The sequence below is a fragment of the Carcharodon carcharias genome, chromosome 7 (genome assembly GCF_017639515.1).
Source record: "Carcharodon carcharias isolate sCarCar2 chromosome 7, sCarCar2.pri, whole genome shotgun sequence".
Taxonomy (NCBI): domain Eukaryota; kingdom Metazoa; phylum Chordata; class Chondrichthyes; order Lamniformes; family Lamnidae; genus Carcharodon; species Carcharodon carcharias.
In genome coordinates this window covers 24,946,923-24,972,992 of record NC_054473.1, presented here as the reverse complement: position 1 = coordinate 24,972,992, position 26,070 = coordinate 24,946,923, and the positions used below count along the sequence as shown (strand labels likewise).

The 26,070-nt window shown below is 45.2% G+C and overlaps 1 protein-coding gene across 3 annotated transcripts in view; it reads left to right on the top strand.

Moving 5' to 3' along the window:
- The window catches only part of stab1 (stabilin 1), a 257,111-nt gene that overhangs the window by 154,359 nt on the left and 76,682 nt on the right, over positions 1-26,070 (top strand). For all 3 annotated transcript variants that reach the window (XM_041191185.1, XM_041191184.1, XM_041191186.1), the window contains 7 exons: positions 5,960-6,016; positions 7,617-7,724; positions 12,640-12,835; positions 13,786-13,881; positions 14,831-14,876; positions 15,273-15,352; positions 17,010-17,135. In XM_041191185.1, the coding sequence (XP_041047119.1) occupies positions 5,960-6,016; positions 7,617-7,724; positions 12,640-12,835; positions 13,786-13,881; positions 14,831-14,876; positions 15,273-15,352; positions 17,010-17,135 (709 nt within the window). The remainder of the gene's footprint in view (positions 1-5,959; positions 6,017-7,616; positions 7,725-12,639; positions 12,836-13,785; positions 13,882-14,830; positions 14,877-15,272; positions 15,353-17,009; positions 17,136-26,070) is intronic.

Below are 26,070 nucleotides of genomic sequence, written 5' to 3'. Positions count from 1 at the left end.
CTTGCATAACTTCCCTCATTTTGAGCATCCTCAGCTAATGCTGCACCAAGGCTGGACAAGGAAGTCAGGTGAAGGCTGGAAGAGAGGGGATAAGGCAGAAGGGTGGAGTGAAGGCTGAACAGGGAGGGTAAGGCAGGCAGGGTGGGGAGAGTGCCTGGGGAAAGGGGAGAATATCAGGGGAAGGGGGGACAGAGGAAGCCTAGCAAAGGGGGGTAAAAGTGTCTGGGCAAGGGGGGAGGAAGCATCTTAGAGGGCAGAGTCAGTGGGGTCGGCTGTGGGATCGTCGGGGGGGTGAATTCAGGAGGGAGGGAGTAGTCACCATCAGAGTGGGGAGTAGGATGCAATAAGATGGCAGATCCAGAATGAGAGTCTGGTAGGTGAAGGTCTCATCAGCTAAAGACACAGAGGGGAACAAGACAGGTGGCTCAGATAACGGGAGAGGGTAGGGTCAGGGTGGGCATGGGGACGGTAACAGGTGTTGGCCATGTGGTGAGAAAAGACATGTGGATATGGATCATATTAGGGTATAAATAACAGAGGTTCAAAGATGACAGAGGAGAGGGGAATGGTGATATTGGTGGGCCTATGATGATGGGCGAAGTTGGCGGGTGACATTGGGAGGGTAGAAGGTGGTGGAGTGAGTCTAGCAGGTGACGTGCACCATTTCTGACCTTGACTACACAGTTAATCAGTCAGTGAGACCCCTTGAGGTGGGAGGAGGGTATTTTCAGGAGGGTGGAGCTCAAAATCAGCACTTTGTAGCCGACTAAAGGGACACACCAATAATTATGGGACATATGGGTGTCAAAGATGCTCATTTGTGTTCTCCTCTCTGTGGTTAAGCCTGCTTTGCAGCAAGTTTGTCCCTGATTCATGGATTTCATAACATCCAGATCCCAGCAAGGTGTGGACCTGACATACATTCATTGCCATTTACCATTGGCTGCAGCCAGAGGCAGGGATGAAGGGAGGGAGGGTGGTGGAATGCCTGCAAGGGGCATGGCTGGTTAATGGCCACTGCCAACTCACAACTCCAAACCTCCATCCTCTCTTGGCTGACAAGGGATTACATGGTTAGTTTTTCCATGTTGCCAAGGTAATGGTCTCTATCGAGTTTTGAGGGTTGTGGAGACAAGCAGACAAATGTTATCTTGCGACTTCTTGCACATGGCTCTCATTACCCTGGTCAAAGAGCAATGTTTCCATATTCATCCATGCATGAACAGGAGGAACACCCATTTCTGGTCCTCCAGGATGTCCTTTACCTAGAAGGGGTGGGGTGGGGATACCATGCCTAGATGGAGGGCAAGTGAAGGGCTTAGCATTTGCCTGCTAGCTTTGAGATAGGGGAAACCTGTATAGGACGTGCTCAATTAATGTACCACTTCAATTTGTTCACACATCCACTGAGACATTGATCATGCAGGCTGTAGGCAACCTTGCCTCAGTAATGGCTGTTATCCAGATGAGGAGTAGGAGGGCCCATCGCAAGTTGGCACAGGGCCAGGAGAACCAAGGGCCTGAGCAGGAAGATGCATGGGGCTTCTATAAGGTCAAGATGCAGGCAGACATGGAATATTGCAACGGAGAGCATTGGCCCAACCATGGATGTATTGTCAGCAGTGCTCTATTTAGAAAATGCCAGAGATAGCCTTGTATGTCCCACGATGTTGTTGCTCACGTGTTGTGGATCCAAAAGTGATCAGGCTATTTCGGATCTGGTAATGTATAATGATGCAGGTTTAATAAATGATCTCAGAGTAAAAGATCCATTAGGAAACAGTGACCATAATATAGTGGAATATAGCATTCAGTTTGAGAGTGAGAAACTTAGTTCAGAAACATCTGTGCTAAACTTAAATAAGGGTAATTACAAAGAAATGAGGGCAGAGTTGGCTGAAATGGACTGGGAAAGCAGTTTAGCAGAAAAGACAGTTGATGAACAATGGCAGATGTTTAAGAAAATAATTAATGACTCACAGCAAAGATATCCCAGTGAGGAAAAAGGATTGTAGGAAGTGGGTAAACCAACCATGGTTGACCAAGGAAGTTAAGGATAGTATCAAAGTGAAAGAAAAAACATGAAACCTGGCAAAGATTAATGGTAAGACAGAGGATTGGGAAAATTTCAATAACCAACAGAAGATGACTAAAAAACTAATAAAGAGGGAAAAAATAAAGGTAAACTTGAAGGTGAACTAGCAAGTAATATAAAAATGGACAGTAAGAGCTTCTTCAAATGTATAAAAAGGAAGAGAAAGGCCAAAGTCAATATAGACCCCTTAGAGAATGAGGCTGAGGAAATAATAATGGGGAACCAGGAAATGGCAGAGGAGTTGAATAAATGTTTTGCATCAGCCTTCACCAAAAGTATTACATGGGGCAAAAGTGAGGTGGGGGGGAGAAATAAATACAATAACTATCACTAGAAACTAGGGAAACTAATGGGGCTAAAGGCCAATAAGTCACCAGGACTTGATGGGTTGCATCCTAGGATATTAAAGGAAATAGCTGCAGAGATAGTGGATACACTGGTAGTAATCTTCCAAGAGTCCTTAGATTCTGGAAAAGTCCCAGAGGATTGGAACACTGTCAATGTAACACCCTTATTCAAAAAAGGAGGGAGACAAAAAAACAGGTAACTGTAGACCAGTTAGCTTAACATCTGTCATTAGGAAAATGTTGAAGTCTATTATAAAGGATGAAATAGCAGAGCATTTAGAAATGGATTAGGGGAACCACTAGATGTAATATATTTGGATTTCCAAAAGGCGTTCAATAAGGTACCACACATAAGGCTATTTAATAAGTTAAGAGCCCTTGATGTTGGGAATGGTATATTAGCATGGTTAGAGGACTGGCTAACTAATAGAAGACAGAGAGTTGGGATAAGGGGAGCATTTTCAGGATGGCAACCTGTAACTACTGGAGTGCCATAGGGATCAGTGTGGGACCTCAATTATTTACAATATATATTAATGACTTGGATGAGGGAAATGAATGTACTATCGCCAAGTTTGTGGATGACACAAAAATAGGTGGGAAAGCAAGTGGTGAGGATGATGCAAAGAGCCTGCAGAGGGTTATAAACAGGTTAAGTGAATGGGCAAAAAAGTGGCAAATGGAATATAATGTGAGAAAATGTGAGGTTATGCACTTTGGCAAGAAGCATAGAGGAGTTGGATATTATTTAAATGGAGAAAGACTGCAGAAAGCTGCAGCACAGAGGGGTTTGGGGGTGCTCATGCATGCATCACAAAAAGCTAGCATACTAGTTCTGCAGGTACTAGGTAATACAAATGGAATGTTGGTCTTTATTTCAAAAGGGATGGAGTATAAAAATAGGGAAGTCTTGCTAAAACTATACAAGGCACTAGTTAGACCACACCTAGAATACTGTGAACAGTTTTGATCACCTTATCTAAGGAAAGAAATACTGGCGTTGGAGGCAGTCCAGAGAATGTTCACTCGGTTGATCCTGGGAATGGAGGGATTTTCTTATGAGGAGCAGTTGACTCGCTTGGGCCTGTACTCACTGGAGTTTAGAAGAATGAGAGGTGACTTTATTGAAACATATAAGATTCTTAGGGAACTTCACAGGGTAGATGCTGAGAGGTTGTTTCCCCTTGTTGGAGATCTAGGACCAGAGGGCATAATCTCAGAGTAAGGGGGCACCCACTTAAAACAGAGATTAGGAGGAATTTCTGCTCTCAGAGGGTGCTCAATCTGTGAAATTCTTTACCGCAGAGGGCTGTAGAGGCTGGGTCATTAAATATATTCAAGGCTGAGATAGACAGGTTTTTAATCAGTAAGGGAATCAAGGGTTATGGGGAAAAGACAGGAAAGTGGAATTGAGGATTATCAGATCAGCCATGATCTCATTGAATGGTAGGGCAGACTCGGTGGGCCAAATGGCCTACTTCTGTTCCTACGTCTTATGATCTGCCAGCTTCTCCAGTCAGAGCTGCAGCTGCAAGGACTCTGTAGAAGTTGTGCAGGGCTCCTAGCCTGCAATGAGTGAATGTCTGTCTTGGTGCCCTTTAAATATGGCACTAGGACCTTAAACCACATGAAGTAATGGTGGTGGGGGGGCGACTTTCTGCCCGCCACATCACGGGATTTGCTGAGCTCCTTGCAGATGCATAATTACTATCTGAAAAGTAGAAGATTAATCACCTGCCCCACCGCCCAGCTGGAATCATGCCGCATTTCCCACCCGCCACCGGATTTAGGCCAAGATTTTCCAGCCCTGCTGTGGTGGGACCCGCCGTAGGGGATGTGGTGGGCCAGCCAAAAGTCCATTGTCTTTCGGCGCGATCTGAAGATCATAGTGGTGGGCAGGGCCAGAAAATCCTGGTCTTAGTTTCCAATATTGGAAAATCCCATCCAATATCTTAATTCAGGGGGATCTTTTTCTTATCAAGGGCTACCCACACATAGACAAAATCATCGCAGGCCACACACACTTAAAAACAAACTTAATTAATTAATTTTTTTACAGAGAATACAGAAACGTTCAATTTACCCACTGCTTTAAAACAATGGCTGAGTTTGCTTTTCCTTCATAAGCCTTTTTATGTCTGCTGGCACTGATGATGTTGCTACTCACAACTGGCTGTCCAAATTCATGTCTGTTAATCTGGCACGCAGATTCTTTGCGAGAGAAAGTTTTGAAAAAAAGCTGCTCACAGCAGTATGTAGTTCCAAACAGCGATGCAATGTTCAGCACGTGTTTCCTCAAGTTTGGAAATTCATCGGTGCCTACACGGAGTCTGTACAATTGCAGCAAAGGAAGATTATTGTATTTAGTCTTAAGTTCAATGTTGCTTTCTGTAACTTCATGTTGAAGGTCTTCAGGTATATCAACTGCTTAAATATTGAATGGTGTAACAAAATTGTTTAACTGCAGTTCCTTCTCTAACTCAAATTAGATAACACTAAATCACCCAAAAAAGCCCAGAGTAGGACAGCTGTGTCTCAATCACAGCACTCCTGAAATTCAGCTCAACTTTTTGATTGCTTTCATTTCCCATTCTCTTTCTCTGTCTATCTCCTTTCCCACTCTGTTTCACTCCCAAACCAGCCCAGGGCAGTGACTCAACAACCCAAGGCTCTGACCAACTCCCAGTCTGAGGCTGCACCTGGGCCTGGAGCCTGGGCCTCTCCCTCAGTCTGCAGGTTCTGAGCCACTGTCCTGAGGCATCAGTAGAGCTGGAAAGGGGAATAGCCACTCATGGAGCCGGGTGTCCTGCTCCCTTTCTCCTCCGCCCATGTTTACTCACACTTCATCACCCAAACGGCAGCTGGCAGCTTCCCCCCTCCCCCGCCCCCCACCCTGCGCTCCTGCTCCCGGATCGTGGGCTTCACTCTGTTCCCACAGCCTGGGCCTCTGGTGACTGCAGCCAAGGCACATCAGAGCATGGCGGATGGCCCAGAGTGCAGCACGTAGGGAGGGGGGAGTGTTGGGGGGGGGAACGTGGCCAGATTTTGAAATCTCACCACGGGCCGGATGAAAAAGCGTAACAGGCCAGATCCAGCCCCCAAGTTGAGGGTTCTCCAACCCTGTCTTAATTCAAGCATTGAGTGGTCCTGATTTTTTTTTAAATTTTCATGCTTATCACATTAAACACTGGAGAATGTGCATACTTTTCGGTCCAATTTTATCTATGTGCAAGTGAATGGGTTTTGAATTAGTTAAAATCTTGCCTTATAAATCTAATCACAATCAGGTAAAATGTTTGTCAACCGTTTTATGTTGCTTTCCCTTAATTTGAATTACTGAATGAATGATTGGATATCCTATTGTATAAATATTTTAATTGGGTTATTTTCATTTAAAATCTAGAGAAACTTGACTAAAATTAACTTTTCTTGGCAAACTGGCTCAAATGTATCGTATGTATAACCACATGCCAACGTGAACAGAATAGAAATCAAAGTTAATATTTTTCTTTCTAAGGGAATATGTGGCAGCTGTGATCATAATCCCATCTGTCCTCAGGGGACAACCCCAATGGTAAGTATAAATTCTGATGCCATCTTTAGTTTTACTGCTCTTTTCCAATGTGATTCCTTGTATGATTTGCCCTATGTATAATGTAACTCTAAATTAATTCCAACTTTCCAAAAATGATTTATTGCAAAAGACATATAAATGCTGTTTGCTGGCAAGAGCTTTAAATGTAAATGGACTCCAATTTTTCCTCTGCTTGAAAAAAATCTTTCATTTCTGGGTATTGAATCATCCAGTGATTCAGCCAAGAGCAGAAAACTCATGCAGGTAAGGCAGGCATATAAAAGTGTCAAGCATCTTTCAGACTTAAATTCATGGCCTTCTATCTTTGAGGTCCGAGCTGCTTTTACAATGAGATGAGCATTATGACACAGCTGATGGTAAATGTTGAGCTGCTCAAATCCCACAGGGAAACTTGAAACAACTTCCACAACTGTTTATTGCAATTTGATTTTTATTTCAAGATGCGTGCCTTGAATTCAGTATAATGAGCCTACCGAGACTTAGAGGTTTTTATAAAACTAAATTAAACATTTATTAATAAAAGAAATCATTTTAAGCAAATACATAGGTCTACAAATTACTACTATGATAACTCCTAGCTCCCTAATTAATATAACTCCCAGTTACACCTTTGTTAAGGTAACAGTAACAACAAAATAGATTTTAATAGACCCAGGCAAAGCACACACAATACAGGGATGTTCGCAATGAATTCTCTTAGCTTATTAAGAATTAGCTGAAGGATGGCATGGACCGCAGAAAGAGGTCAAGAGGGATCATCCTCTTTTCGATATTTAAGTACTTATTTTGCGTATAACTTTATATTTTTTCCCAAATGCTTGGGTTGTATTTAATTGTATTTGTAACAAGATCAAGGATTGTGGGGCATTTTCAAGACATAATGGGCAGAATTTTCTGCCTTTCAGGCGGGTGGGCCTGACACAATCTCCGGCGGGCGCGGAGCTGATCCCCGCCAGCGAAGTGGGCCGCACCACCATTATACGTGGGCGTGCCAATTAAGGCCCGCCCAGCGTGACGTCCAGCAGGAAGCACTATGCGCTCCCTGTGTGGGTGGGGTGGGGGTTCCTTAAAAGCGAGAGTGCGCTCTTTTGCGCATGCGCACAAAAGCTAAGTGCAGCCTCAGGGAGATCACCTGGACTTTGAAAAATATTAAAAATAGAAAAAAAATCCCTTACATGTCCCCCTCATGTGACAAATCCCGTCACTGTATGAGGTTTCATGTTTTCTCTATTTGCCGCCAGGGCTCCTGGCCTGCCTGCCAACCTTAAAGTTGGATGGGCAGGTCCTTCAATTGGTTAAATGATCCTATCAATGGCCTCAATTGGCCATTGACAGGTTGGCGGGCACACAGCTGATTTTGCTGTGCCACCGCCTACCTGAAAATTTAAATGGGGTGGGATGACGTCGGGGGTTCCGTCCAATGTCATCCCGCATCATTTTACGCGGCGGCAAGAGGGCCCTGCCCCCTACTTGCCAACGACAAAGTTCTGCCCAATATGTTAATGAGTTTAGCTGCAAAAGTTCATAATTAATAAAATATGTCATTTTGAAGTGTTAATTATTCTTTTTTTTTGCATAGGAATTTCCTCGCCAACTTAGAACACCCAACTGCTATTATAAAGAATTTAGAAATGGCAAAAACATGAAATTTTCTGGCTGCAAGCCCAGCTGTATAAAAGTAACCTTAGTAAGTATATTTTCTACCAGCAAAATTTCTTCTTTACCTCCCAGTTTTTCTTCCAACTTCTTGAGGCACTGACTCTCGCAAGTAATAATTTTCTTGTCAGTAGTTAATGGAAGCAACAGTTGGAGAGCCAGCGAGAACCACCTTTGGCTTCTTTTCAGGAAGACCCACCAAACTGAGTGCTAATCAGGCACTTAACTGGGCAGTTTTGGGCCTTCTCCAGGATCAAGGACCCTAGGGGCAGAAGGCCCACCCACCAAGAGCTGCCAGCCAATCAAACCCCAGCATGGTGACAGGTGTGAAAAAGGATGTTTTTCCCACCAGCCGCAATGGCAGGTTTTTGCACCGTATCGCCCGCTTCCCAGCAGCCCCCAAATTTAGTGATGCCTCTCTGGGGCACATGCTGCACGCAGTGGATGCCCACTGGGAACTCTTCTACCCCGCTCTGGGCGAAGACCAGCCACCAAGCTCACCAATCCAGCATGGGAGGCGGGGGGTGAGTGCCAACGCCTTCCAAAAGAGAACAGCCATCCAGTGCAGCAAAAGGATGAATGATCTCCTCCATTCCACCAGGGCAAGTCATTCTTCTCATCACTCTCAACTCACATAGTCACAAACCCATCACACATCCAAAGGGTTCACACTCACTGCCAGTTCAAGGCACATCACGCACACTCATGAACGCCCTCATCACCCATGCCCATCATGTCTTTATGTCGTTCATGGCACCACTCACACTTCACACATGTCAGGCATCCTTCTCATCTGGCCTGGCAGGCATCGTGCTTACACTCTCTCCATGTGTCTCAATGCAGGATAAGCTAGCCCACAACTAGAGGGGAATATCCCAGACTGGGGGAGGCATGCCCAAGCTGTAGGTCTTCACAGCCGTTGAAAATACATCCATCCAGTTGGCTGGCGAGGATGTGGACTGTTCCTGTGCAGACGGCGAGGTCGGTGGCTCTCAATCAAGTGAGGATTTTGTACTGGAAGCATTCATCAGACAACCATACTAGGAGTGATGTCTCCTGTTTCAGTCTCCTGCCATGCACTAAGCTGAGGGCAGCCACAAGCCAGGTCATCAACTCCAGCCCTGAGGACACTTTGGAAGATGAATCCACAGACTCACCAATGGAAGACCCATCACAGCACTCACCCACACTATCTACCAGCTCAGAGCCACACACCTCGGTGGGACCTAGTTCTAGGTTAGCCTCAGGGTCACAGTCTGGTGTCACACTGCACTGCCTGATCCATAGCCGACGGGAGCAGGGAACCAGATGGTGCACAGGCATCATCAGCCACAACCTCTGTGGGTAGCTCTTGTGCCCGAGGAGCCAGCCTTGCAACCTTTGTGGTCCTTTAAGATATCAGGGATCTGAGATCTGCTAAGGATGTAGGAGTTGTGGGCACTTCTGGGGTATCATGCATAAACCTGCATGATGCATTTATTGTGGTCATGGACCAGCTGAAAATTCAGCAAGTGGTAGCCCTTGTGGTTCACATACTAGACTGCTGGTGCCACGGAGATCTAAGCGCCACATGTGTGCAGTCAATGGCACCCTGCACTTGTGGAAAACCAGAGATCGCTGCAAATCCCAGTGCTTTTGCTTCCTATCTTGCCTGATCCCAGTCAAAATGCAGAAAGAAGATGGCATCCATGACCTTCTGGCTGCACTTGTTGGTGGAGGCTTATGAGATCCTGCACAGGTCACATCTGGAGTCCTGAAAGGAGCCACTGGCATAAAATTTGAGCACTGCGGTCACTTTCATGACCACTAGCAGTTGATGCCCTCCAAGTCCCCATGGCGCCAAACCCTGCAGCAGGTGACATATGTGACTGACCAGTTTCCTAGACATACGCAGTCTTCGGCGAAACTGGTTCCCACTCATCTGCAGGAATGACAAGGGCCATCTATAGAACCTGGGTCTAGCGAGCTGCCTATGAGCAAAGGCTCTCTGTGAATCTTTGTCTGGAGGTCCCTTCATTTTGAGGGTGGTGCTCCTCCGTTTGCCAAGCCACAATCTTCTCTGCTCCCTGTAAGCTATTAGGCATACAGCTAGATCACCAGGCTCCATGATCCTGCAGATCTCCTCCTGCAGTTTCAAAGAGAGAGACATGAGAGTTAGCATATGTCTCCTAAGGACCTCTCTTAGTTAAGTCTCTGGCTCCAGCTGCATCTCAAGGTGCCTTCACACATGCCAGAGGGTGCTGGCCACCACTTGGATGGCCAGTGTTTAGTGCGCTTTTTGGCTGTCCAAAACCCTTCCCACCTCCGCCTGACTCCACTTGACCGATTGGTGGCAGCTTCAGCCACTGGACTGCATGCTGTGCTCTCAGCTCAGGTGCAGGAATTCTCCTAACCTGCACTGCGAGGCTGCACTGTTAGCTTGAACCATGAAGGTTTATGGTCCAAACCTGAATAAATACATTGCAAATGGCTGCAAGCACCTCCGACTGTGATTGTTCCATGCCCACCTTTCACAAGGGGATTCTGCAACTTGCCCAGTCATCCAATTGTTTTGCAGCCCCCTAAAACTCACATTAATTTGGAATCTGCATCCAAGAGGTGAAAAGTTCTGAAGCATTTCGTGGTACACTCATGCTTTTGCATTGCTTGAGTGGACAGAAATGCTTCAAAGGCCCAACTCCAAGTGGGTCAATGGAGCTGCAGGTGAACAGTCTCAGCTGTGGAAGCATGCTCACTTTTGACAAGCTTTTCTAAGTGCAAGGATGCTTCCCTCATCCTCTCCATCACTCCACCACCGCCCCCCCCCACCCCCACCCAACTGGCACGTGCTTGTGTACTTCCATCAGTCTGTGCTGCCTTGCAGCCCCCAACCCCAGCCGCACTGGAGCCCTTCCCCCAGTACAACACTGAAAGGCAGCCAAGAAAAAGCGATTTGCCTGTGTCCCCCTCGCTGAATGGACAACGCTTCTCCCTTGTTGTCCTATGGACGATCCTCGCGAGCGCTGCACAAGGTTGTGTGCACTCACTTCTGAATTCCCCTAGAAGTTCAGCTCGCCAGCTGCACGCCTTTTAAAGGCAGTTGTAAATCATGCCGTGCTGAAGTCACATTGATGTAAAAATTAAATTTGACATGGAGGGATGATTCTGGTATGTGGGCACAATAATGAGATGCAAGTGCATTATAAGGAAGTTCCCAGCTTTGGTTGGCGGGAAATGTGGCCCGCCACTGATGAGGGGAGGGGACAATCGCATCCTTTATTTACATTGCCAGGAAACACGACCAGGGCCATCTCACAATATTATCCACTCACGCCACCAACCACGCCCACCGCAAATGGGAGTGGAAAATTCCGCCTAAAGGTTTAACCCTAGGCAATTCAGAAAGAAATAAAATTCATCATTGACACCTAGTGATAATCAAGCAGGTTCCAAGAGACCATGGTGACTTGGGAGAAACATTGTCCTGTGCCACTTCTATCCTGTGATGTTCACCAGTTAGGAACTCACCCAGTTTCCTTTTGAAGGCTTGTAGCAAATCTTAATTCACAATCAATAACATGTTCCAAAGATCTCCAACCGTCTGTGAAAAGAAAATCCTCCTGACATCAACACTAGTTCTATGGTCATGCAGACTATATGAATGTTCCCTGGTATCTATCTCAAGTAACATTTCTACAATGGACCGAATCTAATCCTTTTCATTAATTCAGTGCAATCTCCTGCATCACTGGCTCTTCCTTTTTATTGATATGTACATATATGAAAATGTTTTGAGCAGGTCATTTAAGTATCAAAAGTATAATAATTAAGGGACAAAGCATATCCCTAGCTGACTTCAGATAACTGAGTGCAATGGGAATTGTACCTGAGTCCTTTTAGCCTTTATGGCTTAGCCCTACTCTAAACAGAGCCTTTATCCTCTTGGGTCACTGGAAAACACCTGGATGCTTCGGACAGATTCAGAAGCGCAGTCAATTTGGGCCATTCAGAGGTCACCTCCACATTTTGATATTGTGGTTTCAATGTCAAAGTCCAGGCTTTTGTAGATATGGCTGCTGTTTACAAAATGTTCCCCTTACATTACATAATTGTACCATTTTTATTTTCCAGAAATAGAGTCAGCAGTGTTTTATTCCTTCTTGTAAACTAATTTAGAGAGCAGTTCTGTACACATTGTCAAAATTCTTCCTTTTCTTTTCCACGCACTTTACTATTGCAGCCAAAAAGGCCTCAGGTCCAGCCTTTAACTGTTCCCCCAGACATGGATAGAACACGTTGTTTTGATATGCTACTCTAAGCAAGAGAACTAATGTAGGGCTAACACCAATTAAATACTCACACAACAAAGTTAACTGAGAATATGAGTGACTGGAATTCCCAGAAGCTGAACTATAATCTAGAGGTTCTTGGTCTCTTCGTAAAATTGTGCATTCAGTATGATGTATTGAGCTGCTATTGTGAAAGAAAGAGAAAACACTAAATACACTGCAGAATGAATTCATGTTTAGGAGAAGGAAATTGAAAGATCCATCAGTGTGTGTGAGCCTTTCTTTTCTATAGGAAATAAATATTTTATCAGATATGCTTGGCCTGGCAACTGCATAAGTATTGCTATGTTCGCACAATGTCGTTTGACAGATGGCAACAGTTTTCTTCGCTTTTTTGGCTTTAAAATAAAACACGTACTGTAGAAAATAAACTTAGGAAATTTCAAGAATATTCTGAGTGCAATAAACAGAATGCTCATTGGCTCCCCATTAAATTCCATTTTAGTTCCACTATTGTAGCCTCATGCGTGCAAGTAAATACAATATTTTATGCGCAACTTTCAGTTGTCCTTCATAAATGCAAGATTCAACATATGATCCGATTTTACTCTTTTTCAAGGAAAGGTTTTATCTGCTGTTCCTGATACAGCACCTCATTACTCTTTTTGGTTGTTTTAGACTTCAGAATGCTGCTTAGGATACTTTGGACCAAAGTGCCAGATGTGCCCTGGCAAGCCAGATGCTTGGTGTTCCAATTTCGGCATCTGTCAAGATAGTATTAATGGAACCGGAGAGTGCCTGTGTCATGAAGGATTTCAAGGCACTGCCTGTGAATCATGTGAGGCTGGTAGATACGGAACACATTGTGAACTCGGTATGGACAATATACATCTTAAACTATGAATGGATTAGTACAGGAGACAAAATTATTGATTTCATAAGATGCATCTTTGGATGCAAGGGTTACAATATGTCCATCTGAGTGTTGTAATCTGTGCTATTCCTGATCTCTGACCACTTAATGCTATCATCATCAATAGGTAATATCATATATTCTCACCAGAATGGGCACAAAATTTCACAGAAATGCAAGTGTTAAGTTCATTTTTTCTTCTATTAATTCACTTCTGTTGTACTTCTATTTTATTGTAGCTTTGAGCAAGAAATTTGAATACAGTTAAGAATTTTTCCATATTATTTGACCTCTCACAGTTAGACAAGGCTGCAATGTCCAGTGGGTTAGCTTGGAAAACAATTTCAAGCTTTAGCTTAACGGAAGGACAAATGGTGTACCCATTCAAGTGTAAACAATGTACTATGATCAGTCATTTCTATTTATTGTTGTAATATTTTACCATTGTAGAGGAGTGTTTGTAAAATATACACCTTTTATTTATTTTATATTAACCAGTCGTGTTACACTAACATTACACATAATATTGCACTAGGTTTTGCTAACAGTCTTCACCATATTAGTACCTGGTTTTGCGATGTTGGATATTGATATTTTTATTTCTTGTTCAGTCCTTCCTCAACCACATACTATTCCATCTTCAGGGGATAGACAGGTGACTTACTAACAGGCACTTATTAATATCACTCTATAAAGGTTTCTAGGAGGAATGTCAGGAACCCATATGATGAGTTGCCCCAATTATTTCCTCTATTCTTATGAGAAAGTGTCTGATGACTGTTCAATGCCTTTTCTAACAGTGTAGCTGTTCAAAATCTTGTCTTGGATTATCAAACTTTATCTGCATGGAGTTTTCTTCTTTTTACCCTTTTACACTCTTATTAATGACATACTTATATGTGTGTGTTTAGAATGCATGTGTGTAAATGGGAAATGCAACGATGGACTAGACGGTGATGGAAGTTGCGACTGTTTCAAAGGGTGGAGAGGCACAAATTGTGATATAGGTAAGTGGAATATTATATAAGTCTTAAACCTATAACAAGTATATGTATTAAACAGAACATAATTTCTAAGTACATTTTGCAATATTCATATCTGAAAGGAATGATTCTGATTTGATATGGTTTTTGGACATGGTGAGAAAACATGTGAAATCCTTAACAAAAACAGAATTACCTGGAAAAACTCAGCAGGTCTGGCAGCATCGGCGGAGAAGAAAAGAGTTGACGTTTCGAGTCCTCATGACCCTTCCACAGAACTGTGAAATCCTTGTTGTGTCAGCTTGCTGTGTTTCAAATGGCTGTTTAACATGCACTTGTTTTGACACCTGACAATGAGACATGTAAGATGCTCACCATTGCTACCACTGGAAGACTGAGAGTTTTCATTTGGGCCCTAACCCATTTGATGCTGGGTGCTGGACACCTACTACATATGTGTGGATTTGTTATCATCTTGTTCAGACCAACTGTGATCTCACAGCTTTTTTGGGTTGGATTTTTCTTAGATTACTGGGATCTTCAGCTAAGAACATTCACCACTATGTTTTATTAGCCTATGGATCAATGTTTAATCGCTACATCGCTAGTCAATAACTGACTCATTTCTATGGTGCACTGTTCATTGGTACATTTATTGTGCTGTTTTTGTCTCCTCATATTTGTGAAACCTTCAGATTTTTTTCAAAAAAATTCTCATTTTAGATCGTGGGAACTTTTACCCCAATTAAAATCATAAATAACCCTATACTTATCAAGTCTGTACTTATATAATCCATTAACTCTGTAAACAAACAGAAGCAATAATACTTTTTCCATTCTCTTTACGGAAGCTTTGGATGAAAGCAAATATGAAATTCCAAATTGCATCCCTATTTTATAGAAATTTGTGACACTTATAAGAATTAGGTTAATATGCTTTATGACTTAACATTCCAGTATTCCTCTTTTTCAGGAATTGTGAATGATCACTGCAATGATACTTGTCACCTCAATGCCAAGTAAGTGAAACAAATCTAATTTCAGTTTGTCATACAGCTCGGCTCTTGTTGGAATGATGCAAATAACTGCAATTCCAGTGCATGTTGGAATCGGGGCCCAAGTTTAGAAATCATGCAGATGTTATTTCATTACAGAGGTAGCAGTGAGGTAACATTCTCAAAATGTTTGCATCACATCATGTTAATGGAAGAAACATCTGAGCATAATATGGCTGATATTTCCTGGGTATCTACCACACACAGTGCACATCCTGGTACAGAATAATGGAAACACAACACAGCATTCCAAATTACCTCAATAAAATCACTACCATCAGTGGTGAAAAGCAATAAATAAAGTAACATGTGAAAACTGACAATATGAAAAAAAAGCAGTTGAATGTCTGTGTATTTTAGTTGCCTTCCAGGGCCATCTGGCTCTCTGGCCTCCTGCTTCTGTTCTGCTGGCTACACTGGAAATGGAACCTACTGCTCAGGTACGACTATGAATATATCTGCTGTAGGGAAAGTCATAGTAACATGTGTATAAACCCAAACAGGGAAAATGCTTCGAAAGAAATGTGTTGAATTTATATAGTGCTTTTCATTACTTCAGGCCATCCCAAAAGGACTTTGGAACCAATTAAGTACTTCTGGAGTGTAGTCACTGTTTAAATGAAGGAAAAGCAGCAGCCAATTTCCACGTGGCAAGATCACACAAACAGCAATGTAATAATGACCAGATAATCAGTTCTAGTGGTGTTAGGAACATCAGACTTAGGAGCAGGAATAGGCCATTCAGCCCTTCAAACCCGCTCTACCATTTGATAAGATCATGGCTGATCTGGTTATGGTCTCAATCCACTTTCCTGTCTTCCCCCCTTAACCCTTGATGCCTTTGTCTATCAAAAGTCTATCTAGCTCAGCCTTGAATAAACTTAATGACCCAGCCTATTCTACACCTGGATAAGTGGCACTGATATCCAAAATATGCCCGCCATTCTCTCTGATATTATGACCCCCAGAGAGACTGATAACTTTTAAAGAAAGATTTTAATTCCCAATGACCGACTTAAAGGAATCACACAGCTTTCAAGACTTAAGACATTTACTGTAGAAAACAAACTAAAATTAACATCAACTAAATATTACTTAACAGACAAATAATACACTGAACACAGAAAAGGTTTTCCTTATTAGTTTCTTAACACAACTGATAACCCCACGTTGCATTTATACATTATAGCCTGCTCTCTGCAGAATTACAGTCTTTACAGGACCCAGTCCAAAGTTACTCTCAGCTCCAATAGGCTCGCTTCTCCCTACTTCACTGAGTCAAAATGCCCAATGACTGACAAAGGTCCTTTACCGCAGTCTTCAAGAAATCTTGAACCTACCTCCAGCAGCTTGGTTCACTCTGATGATTCCATCCCTGGCCACAACAGGAGAAATCTATCATTTTATTTCCATGTGTTCCAGCTCTTTGACCAGAGAGCATCATCTCACCGGCATTCTGTTTGCTAGCCAACAGTGAAATCAAGCTTTTTCCTTCTGCTGATCACAGCAGCTGCTCCCTGTCTTTCTCTCTCTCTCTCTGGAGCACTCTGTCTCTCTGTCCAAAATCTCTGACACAGTAAGTGTGCAATAACAAGGACACTGCACCTCTCTTTGTGTTTAGTTGTTAAACTAGCACATGCATTTCAATAGCACTGGACCCGAGCCCCCGATCTCCACAGTAACTAAGCCTTACAGGCTTGTCATCAGGCAGAACTCATAGCAGATCACCTGTCCCTCTTCATACTCTATTTTGCCTTAACTTAAAAAGACTATTTGAAACATAACCATTTTATAAAACCTCACAACAGTAGCACAGTTGTGAATCTCTCTCTTTCTCCCTTAATACTTCATTACACAATAATGAAAAATTGTCATATCCCCCATGCTTTGTTCTTGAAACCAGGTGATAGGTGGCACATTACTAAATAGAAGGAAGCACCTTGTAAATATATGCCATGTTTGTATAGTGTTATCCACTGGGATCCTTTTTTTTAAAAATTTGACCGGTAACAAAAGCTGCAAAAAGTAGTTTTATTTTCTATGTCTGAATGAGGAAGAAGTCATAATTTGTGTTAAACACCATTTTTCTTTTTACAGAAATCAACCCCTGCCAGGTTAATAATGGCGGTTGTTCAGTGTATGCCAACTGCACCAACATTTCTGCAGGAGAGAGAATGTGCACCTGTCATGACGGTTACACTGGGGATGGGCTAATCTGTTTAGGTGAGCATGAAAATCAGATATTGGGCAGGATTTTCCATCCCACCCACCATCAAGATCGTCTGGTTCTGCCAAAAGTCAATAGAGTCTTGGCGGAGCCGCCGAATTTCCCATGGCAGGTACTGTCACAACAGGGCCGGAAAATCCCGGCCATTGTGAAAAGCGTCTTCTGCTTAATTTAAATTTAATTTTAAGTCTGAATACTTTGGATAAAGAATAAAATAGAGGTTTACACACATTTTCTTGTGCATTCTGCCCGATAATTTCATTTTCCAACCATGCATGATGGACTAAGACTTTCTCATTTTTCAGGCTGGCATCTGACTAAATCATAAAAATATTTATTCTTTATAGTCATAAGACTGTGCCAATGGAAAAATTTTCCCCCTGTTGGGGGGAAAGTGTAGGAGCGGGTGCAGGCAGGCGTGCCTCCGATCGGTGCCCCCGATTGGGGGCATGCCACCATTTTACGTGAGCGGGCCAATTATGGCCCATCCAGCATGACGTCCGCCAGGAAGTGTTATGCGCTCACTGTGCAGGTGGGGGGTGGCGGGGGGGGGGGGGGGGGGGTGGGTGGTGGTATTCCCTCTGCCGGGAGTGGGCTCTTTCGCCAGTGCACGCAAGAAAGTGTACAGATCCCCCGAGGCTAAGTGCTGCCTCAGAGAGATCGGCTTGAAATTAAAATTTTTAACAGAAGTGATAAAAAAATTTCTCTGACGTCCCCTCATGTGACACTGAGTTGGGACATGTCCATAAATTTTATTGAAAGATTTGATAAAAATTTAAATAGCCTCATGAAACCTCATCCCGCCCATGGATGAGACTTTATGGTTTTCCAAAGCCCACCAGGGCTCCTGGCCTGCTCACCAACCATAAGGTTGGACAGGCAAATCCACTAATCACCTTGATTAGTTTTTCAATATCCTCAATGGGCTGTTGACAGGTCGGCAGACAGACAGCTGACTCGGCTGTGCCCCCACCGACCTGAAAATGGAAATGATGCGGGGTGACATCGGGAGTTCCACCTGATGTCATCCCACGTTATTTTACGCGTCGGCATGTGGCCCACCCCCTCTACCCCCACTTCCCCGCCGACTGGAAGATCCTGCCCCTTGTGTTTGTTGTTTACAACACAATGGGGTAGATTTTAACCAGCTGCCTTGGTGTTGGTGATAGGCTGCCCTCAAAAATTAGACAGTTTCTAGAATGAGCCTGTTGACAAATTGAAAATGTACCATATGATCATAATAAGCGTAGAAAGAATATAAGATACAATGTACATGATGCGATAGATTAGCTAATGAGCCACACAAAATGCCTGTGGGTAGCTCTCATGACTGATTCTAAGGAGTAGCAGTGGTATTAAGAGTCCACCACTGTGTTTGCACATTGAGTTGGTATCCAATAGCAATTGACTATACTCCTATAGATTATAATAGACGTGTTTTGTTAAGTTAAAAGTAGGTCAGTTGTGCTCCGGGCATGCTGGCCAGATGCTAGCGGAAGAAGAAAGTATTGCTTAAAATGCTCTAAATCATTTACAACATTCCTGTCTGGTGGTGGTGGAGGGGGTGGTTTGTTTGAGTTGGGGGGTGGGGGGATAGCGGGAGGGTCTCCAGATGGATGTGTGCAGTGATTAGTGGCTGTCAGCTCACTGGGTGGTACATGTTCTGAGTCCTGGTGACCTTATATTTGAAGCTTCATATGTTTAAATACCAAGCTGTCTGGGTGTTTGTATTGCCTTTGCTCCTGCCAGGCTGATGCAGGATTCTAATTCCAAGGGCAAGTTCAGTAAGGGCTGTCCTGCAGCTGCAGAGTTACAGACCTTATGCCTGATCTTAGCTTCCTGTCTATTGAAGCTCTTGCTGAACTTGCCCTCTGATTCATTGGTTCCTGGTGCAAACCTGCTTCTGGTTCCATGATACTCTCATGGCAACTAATCTATTCATGTTCAGAATTTAAACTTGAACCCCAATTCACTTAAGCTGAATTGAGATTTCCCCATTTTGAGAGTACATCCTGACCCTTATCACTAATACTTCCGTGGATGTTTTTTAAGTGTGGAGGTGATGACAAAATGTTACAAAATGTGATTGTATTTTTGAAAAACTATTCTCTAAGAACCGTGTGGCTGGGGTTTGTTAAACACAATTTTCTCTTACTTCTGGGATTTCAAATCCAGGTTTCAAATGAACGTTTTCTTATCTTTTAAAGGTTCTATGAGAAATACATTTGGACAATTTCAGCACAGTTTCCTGGATGTGCAGTATAAAACTACACAATCTAGAGAAAATAGGCAGCTTCACTTAAAAAGGTCAGGAATAGGAGCTAAAACTCTTGCTTTAACAGGCCTACCAGCATCAGTCTTGTGTCAGCTATTTGCTGTCACTTAGCCAAGCCCAGACCATGGTGAAGTATCTCATAGTGAGTCAGATAGCAGGGATCAGATAGCGGGAAAAAGCTCCTTTTGGCAGTTTTTTAAGTCATTCATTCATGGGATGTGCATGGGCATCGCTGACTAGGCCAGTATTAATTGCTTATCCCTCATTCCCCTGAGAAAGCGTTGGTGAGCCACCTTCTTGAACCCCTGCAGTCCATGTGGTGTAGGTACACCTACAGTCTTGTTAGGAAGGGAGTTCCAGGATTTTGACCCAGTGACAGTGAAGGAACAGCATATAGTTCCAAGTCAGGATGGTGTGTGGCTTGGAGGTGAACTTGCAGTACTGGTGTTCCCACGCACCTGCTGCCCTTGTTCTAGGTGGTAGAGGTTGTGGATTTGGAAGGTGTTGTCAAGGATCCTTGGTGAGTTACAGTGCATCTTGTAGATGGTACACACTGCTGCCACTGTGCGTCGATGGTGGAGGGAGTGAATGTTGAATGTGGTGGATGGGGTACAGTTGGGGAGTCAGGAGGTGAATTACTCTCCGCAGTTACTCTCTGCAGAATTCTGAGCCTCGGAGGCTCTTGTAGCCGCAGTATTTATATGGCTAGTCCAGTTCAGTTTCTGGTCAATGGTAGCTCCTGCTTGCAAGTAATGTGCACTTGACCATGTGACAAACCAACAACCTGTCTTGGTGGCTGCACTGAGGTTGTGTTTATCTGGGCTGGTGGAGGGAGCACATGAATCTTATGCCAATGCATCCTCAGAGTGCCTGATCTCCTCCAAGGAGTCTTCATCTTCCTCTTGCATCATCTCCTGAGGGATGCTTGAAGGAACTGTGGAAGATGAAAGACATGATTAGAACTGACAAGGCAAGAGGGTTAAAAGTCATCATTATATACATTACTATATTTCACTGGCTGCTGACACCAAGGGCAGAATTTTATGCCTCACAGGCGGGTGCACGCCCAATTCAATCGAGCGTGAAATCATGTGAGATGGCGTAGGGATAGCATCCTGACATTATCCCGCATGCGTGCAATCTTCAGGTCGGTGGGTGCACGTGGGTGTCGGAGCTATGCCTGCCATCAATTATAAGGCCACTTAAGGCCATTAAAAAGCCAATTGATCCTGATTTTATGTTTCGTGTGTGATGTTGCGCTCTTCGCATGAGCAAAACAGGCAGGCAGGCAGCCCGCTTTTTGCAAAAACCTCACCCAAGGGCAAGATGAAAAGGGCCAGCAGCATCGCCATTGTGAGTAGTAAGGAGTTTTGGAGATAGTTTGCTGCTGGTTGCTAATTTGAACTTGAAAGCTTCATTTCTGTTCTGAGCTTCATTCTTAGAATTTCCAGGCTTCATTTCAGGTCTCATTGGTGTCTCCAAGGCTCCTGGATGATTTTGACCATGTGGACCCTTCCATGTATCAGACCTTGGTAATGGGGATTGTGCTCTCTGCTGGAGGTACCTCCCCTGAGGAGGATCAGAAGGGAGAGGAGGCCAGGTGCCAATGCGATTTCCAGGGGAGCGACCTGTGGGAGGAGAGGCGCGGGCACAAGGGGCACAGGGCCAGCAGGTAGTCCAAGGGAGAAGGGGCCACAGATGATGCCACTATCCTGCCACCAGGGTTTACAGGCAGCAATGCAGCTACCTCAATATGTCCAAGGTGCAATGCCGAAAGAGGCTTCACCTCCCCAGGGAAATAGTGACCTCCATTTGTCAGTTGATTGGGCCTGAGATCACCTCCGACTGTGTGGGTGGACACCCCATGCCAGTGGCTCTGAAGGTCACAGTGGCCCTCAACTTCTATACCTCCAGCTCTTTCCAGAGCTCAGTGGGGGATCTGTGTGGAGTCTCCCAAACAGTTGTCCATAGTTGTGTCAAGCTGGTGACAGAAGCTCTGTTCAGGCAGATAATTACATTTATTCATTTCCGTACAGACAAGGTCAGCCAAGCTGAGCGAGCCAGACGGTTTGCTGTGATTGCTGGGTTCCCCCATATACCGGGTGCCATCGACTGCAGTCATATGGCCATCAAGGCGACAGCAGGTCGGCCGGGTGCATTCGTGAACAGGAAGGGATTCCACTCCATGAACGCTTGAATAGTTTGTGACCACAAGACTCAGATTCTGCAAGTCTGTGCAAGGTATCCTGGCAGCTCCCATGACTCTTATATCCTCAGACATTCCCAGGTCTCAAGGCTATTCAGTGCTCCAGCCCGACTGGATGGATGGCTGCTGGGTGACAAGGGCTAACCGTTGGAAAGACAGCTTATGACGCTTCTCCATCACCCAAGAACAGAGGCAGAGCAGCGTTGTAATAGGTGTCATGCCTCCACAAAGGTGGTGATAGAGAGGACCATAGGTCTTCTGAAGATGTGCTTCCAATGCCTGGACTGTTCAAGGGGCACACTGCAATACCCCCCAGACCAGGTGTCACTGATCATGGCTGCATGCTGTGCGCTCCACAACCTGGCACTGTCAAGGGGGGACCCACTGAAGGAAGAGGATCTCGAGGCAGCTCCACAGGCCACAGAGGATGAATCCAGTAGTGAGGCCGAAGAGGAGCACAGTGAGAACACTTAGGGCATGGAGACAGACCTCTGTATCCTTCGGGTAGGCAGGGACATGAGGGATGCTTTGATCCAACTCTCCTTTAGCTAGGCTGCCAAAGATCTCCTTCCACCTCATGCCAGAGCTGCTGCCTCCATCCCAGATGTCTGAAATTACCCTTTAATTTGAACCCAAAGTCCACTCAGTGCCTGTGCAATAACATTTAGAGCCACTTGCATCCAGCATTAGGTCCTGGCGTACCCTGCACCAAACAAAATTGAAGCATACTCAGGCCATTAAGACAAAAGCAAAATTTATATAATTTTGACACTCAAAACAAGTGAACATTACCATATCTGGTGTTAATGCCCAAACCAGTAAACATATAAACAAAACATTGCTGAACAGAAGATCACCCTTGAACAACCCCTCTTGTGCTCATGGTGCCTTAAACTTACACTTATGAGTGCTGCATCTTGGTGCCCCCCGCCCCTCGCTGGCAGCGGCATTGGAGGCAGTCTGCTGACACCTGCTGACTTTTTGGCCATGATGACCTTGGTGATCGTCTTCTGGCCAGTGGACCTATGCTGACCCCACCTGGGAGGGTATAGCCAGTGCCATCGCTGGCATCTCCCCGTCATTGCAGCCTCATCAGATGCCACGGTCACTGGCAGAGGGGCGAAGCGGCTGCTGCCATCACCCAGAGCACCCCGAGAGGAGCTCACAGAGACAACAAGCAGCTCATGTGACAACGTGAGGTCGTTCTGGACCTCCCTGCTCACCATTGATAGACAGGCACCTAGCTGGGATACTGGGTGACTCATTCATTTCCCACCCTGGCACTGACCACCTGAGGACATTGCCTGTGTGAGGCCTTGCAGGTCCAAGCGCAATCTCAGGAATCCCTGATTCTGTCACTGGAGCTGCCTGTCCATGAGATTCACCATTCTCTCAATGGAGGAGGTAGTGTGCTCAGCCATGAGGGCCAACGTATTGCGTATACTCCGCATGGATTCCTCCACAACAGAGACCATGGCTCGGACAACCTCCTGGATCTCCACCAGTTTATTCTGCACATTCCACTGGATATCCAGCATCTGCTGTCTAATGGACGACTCCAGAGGCTCATCATCTGCCTTCAACTCAGCATCATCCTCGTCTCCAGTAGTCCTCTGACTGCCAGCGCCCTGGGCACTCTCTGCCTCCGTCTGCTCCTCAAGTGGGTGTGAAGACCCCTCACTGCTGTGCACCGATATTCTAGCCACCGATCTAACACCCACCGTGGTGTTGGTATCTGCGCTGGTGCCTGATTTAAAGAGCAGGTGTGACACAGATGCTTCTGAAGCCCGGCGGTCATCTAGCATCAGAGATGGCTCTTCAGGGTCCTGCAAACAAGTGCACATGGCAAACCTAAGGGAGAACAATGACATGTCATTAGTTTAAGTCATCGCACTGTCACTGTGCATGCCAGTCACCCTGTTAACACAATGGAGATCTGCATCATGGTGCCATCCTCTTTCAATGATCAATGGGGACTCCAGTTTTGAGGCTCACACCAATGAAGAGACTACACAAGAATTTTTGCACAATCTGAAACTCTCACTGCACTGCGCTGCCTTCTTACCTTCATCAGAGACCCCTGCCTCTCCATGGCCGGCTGAATGAAGTGGGTGACAGCTCTCCAGCTCCAAGGCTTCCAGTTCACAAAAGGTTTGGGGGGCCGCCACCTGTTCTTGACCTCTCTATGTTGTTATGGCTCATCTTCTCCTGAAAGGACAGAGGAGCATTGATTAGTCCACTCTCTACCTGCAGCGCTATTGCAGCCTGGCCAATCCCACCTGAGGAACACCTTGCAGGGCACATCCAAGTCATGGCCCTCAAGTGCAAGGTACTTGGGCCAAGCAGCCAGGTCTGGTGTCATTGGCAGTTGGCACTCAGGCTGTAACACCCCTGAGCTCCACGGGGGGGTAGCCAGCCCATTAACATTTCTCCACACTGATCCATGTCAACACGGTACTCACCCTTGCTGAGTGCAGCAGATAGTTGAACCTGTTGCAGCACTTCATCCATGTGCGCCTCACGACGTGGATGTTGACCTCAGCTGCCACTTCTTCCCAAGCTTTTTTAGTCTGCTGTGGTGGCCTCCTCCTGCTATCCCTGGGGACAAGGGCATCCCGCCTGACACCCACCTCCTCCACGAGGACCGCAAGGTACTCATCTAAAAAGCAGGGGGGGCCAAGTGCCCACTCGACTTGTCCTCCCACCTGACATCTCCAGCCACTGTTGAGGCCACTACTCTACTCTCCAGACCGCTGAATATGATTCTCCCTGGCAGCCTTTAGGGATCTGCCCTCTGCCATTTTTAAACCTCCCCATGGGTTGCCATTGGTCCCGGTGCCCAACAGGCCCCCGCCCCCATCCGGCCCTTCCCAACCATTGTGAAGCTGTGTTTCATGTTGGGTGGGCCTTAATTGGCCAGCCAGCGTGAAATCACGGTCGTGGGCCGATCGCGGTCGGGAGCCTGTTTCCTGACCACTCCTGTGCCAGCTGATCGTGCACACTCGCCAAAGGAAAAAATCTGGCCCAAGTCTACATGATTGATTCTTGTACGCCATGTGGCTGCATGATAATTAATTTTGTCCCCAAGTAGCTAGGAGACTCCCAGCCCTCCATCACCATTGGTCATGCATGCCAAGACCCAGCTTATCTCCAGTGCTTCCTTCTCTAAACTGTTAAGGTGGAGGTGACCAGAGGGCCACCTCTGTCTCTCGGCCTCTCCCTGGTATTCTGTACTCTCTTCTGCAAGGGAAGCAAGGAAAGACCTAACAGTGGGAGGTGAGGAACGTTTTGAGAAGATGGAAAGACAACATTTGTTGAGAGTCACTGTGAGGGATGGGTGTGACATTGTTATAGGATGAGGCTGGATATTAGTAATGGCTGGTCAGATGGGAATGTGGAAAGGTGCTTCAAAAATGAGGTATGTGTGAACCTGTGTTGCTTTGAGGAATGATGTGTCGTAGAAGGCTAGGGAAGGCAGAATGACGGGGTTTGTACTTGAATGTGCCATGTCACTCATCTTTTCCAACCTGATCAGGTCATGAAATTTCTGTGGCACTGTATCAGGAGCGAGGCATCACACTCCTGCTGCTGACCTCCTCTGCCACATCCAGCCTGCTTGATCTGAGGCAGCCTATTCCCTCCCTTCTGCAGGGAACAGATTCTCTCTAAGGGCCCTTATGGCCCCCAACATTATCTCGGGACACATCACTGAAGCATGCTGCTGCCTTGCCATGTTGAGATTCCATCTGTGCAAGCTTTGGTACAAGGTCAAACATATCCACAATGCTTCAATTTTTCCCCTCGCCATGTCCTTTTTATAAACTGGTGCTGAAATAGACTGATACAGATGGTCATCATGCTGACTGGCTCGAATTGTTTTGGGAATCCAGATGCCAGAGGCAGTGGCTGCATTAAGAAGCCACTAACTGCTGCTGTAGCTTCAGTTTCACCAAAGCACTCCACCTTCCAACAAAAGTTCAAATTCAGTTAATTGTGTCAGTCAGCTTCCTGTGTTTTATTCTTTATTCTTACATAGGATGCGGGCATCGCTGGCAAGGCCAGCATTTGTTGCCCAGCCCTAGAACTGACCTGGTTAGGTCATTTCAGAGGCAACCACATTGTTGTGGGTCTGGAGTCACAGGTAGGCCAGACAAGGTAAGGATGGCAGATTTCCTTCCCGAAAGGACATGAATGAACTGGATGGGTTTTTACAACAATCAATAATAGTTTCATGGTCACCATTACTGAGACTAGTTTTGAATTCTAGATTTATTAACTGAATTCAAATTCCACAAGCTTCAGTGGTGTGATTTAAACCCAGCTTCCCGGAGCATTAGCATGTGCCACTGGATTACTAGCCACTACACCACCGTCTCCCCTAATGTGTTATAGTGTTCCTGCTTAAAGACTACTGTAAAATCAAAATCCATCCTCTAGGTCCTGATTTACC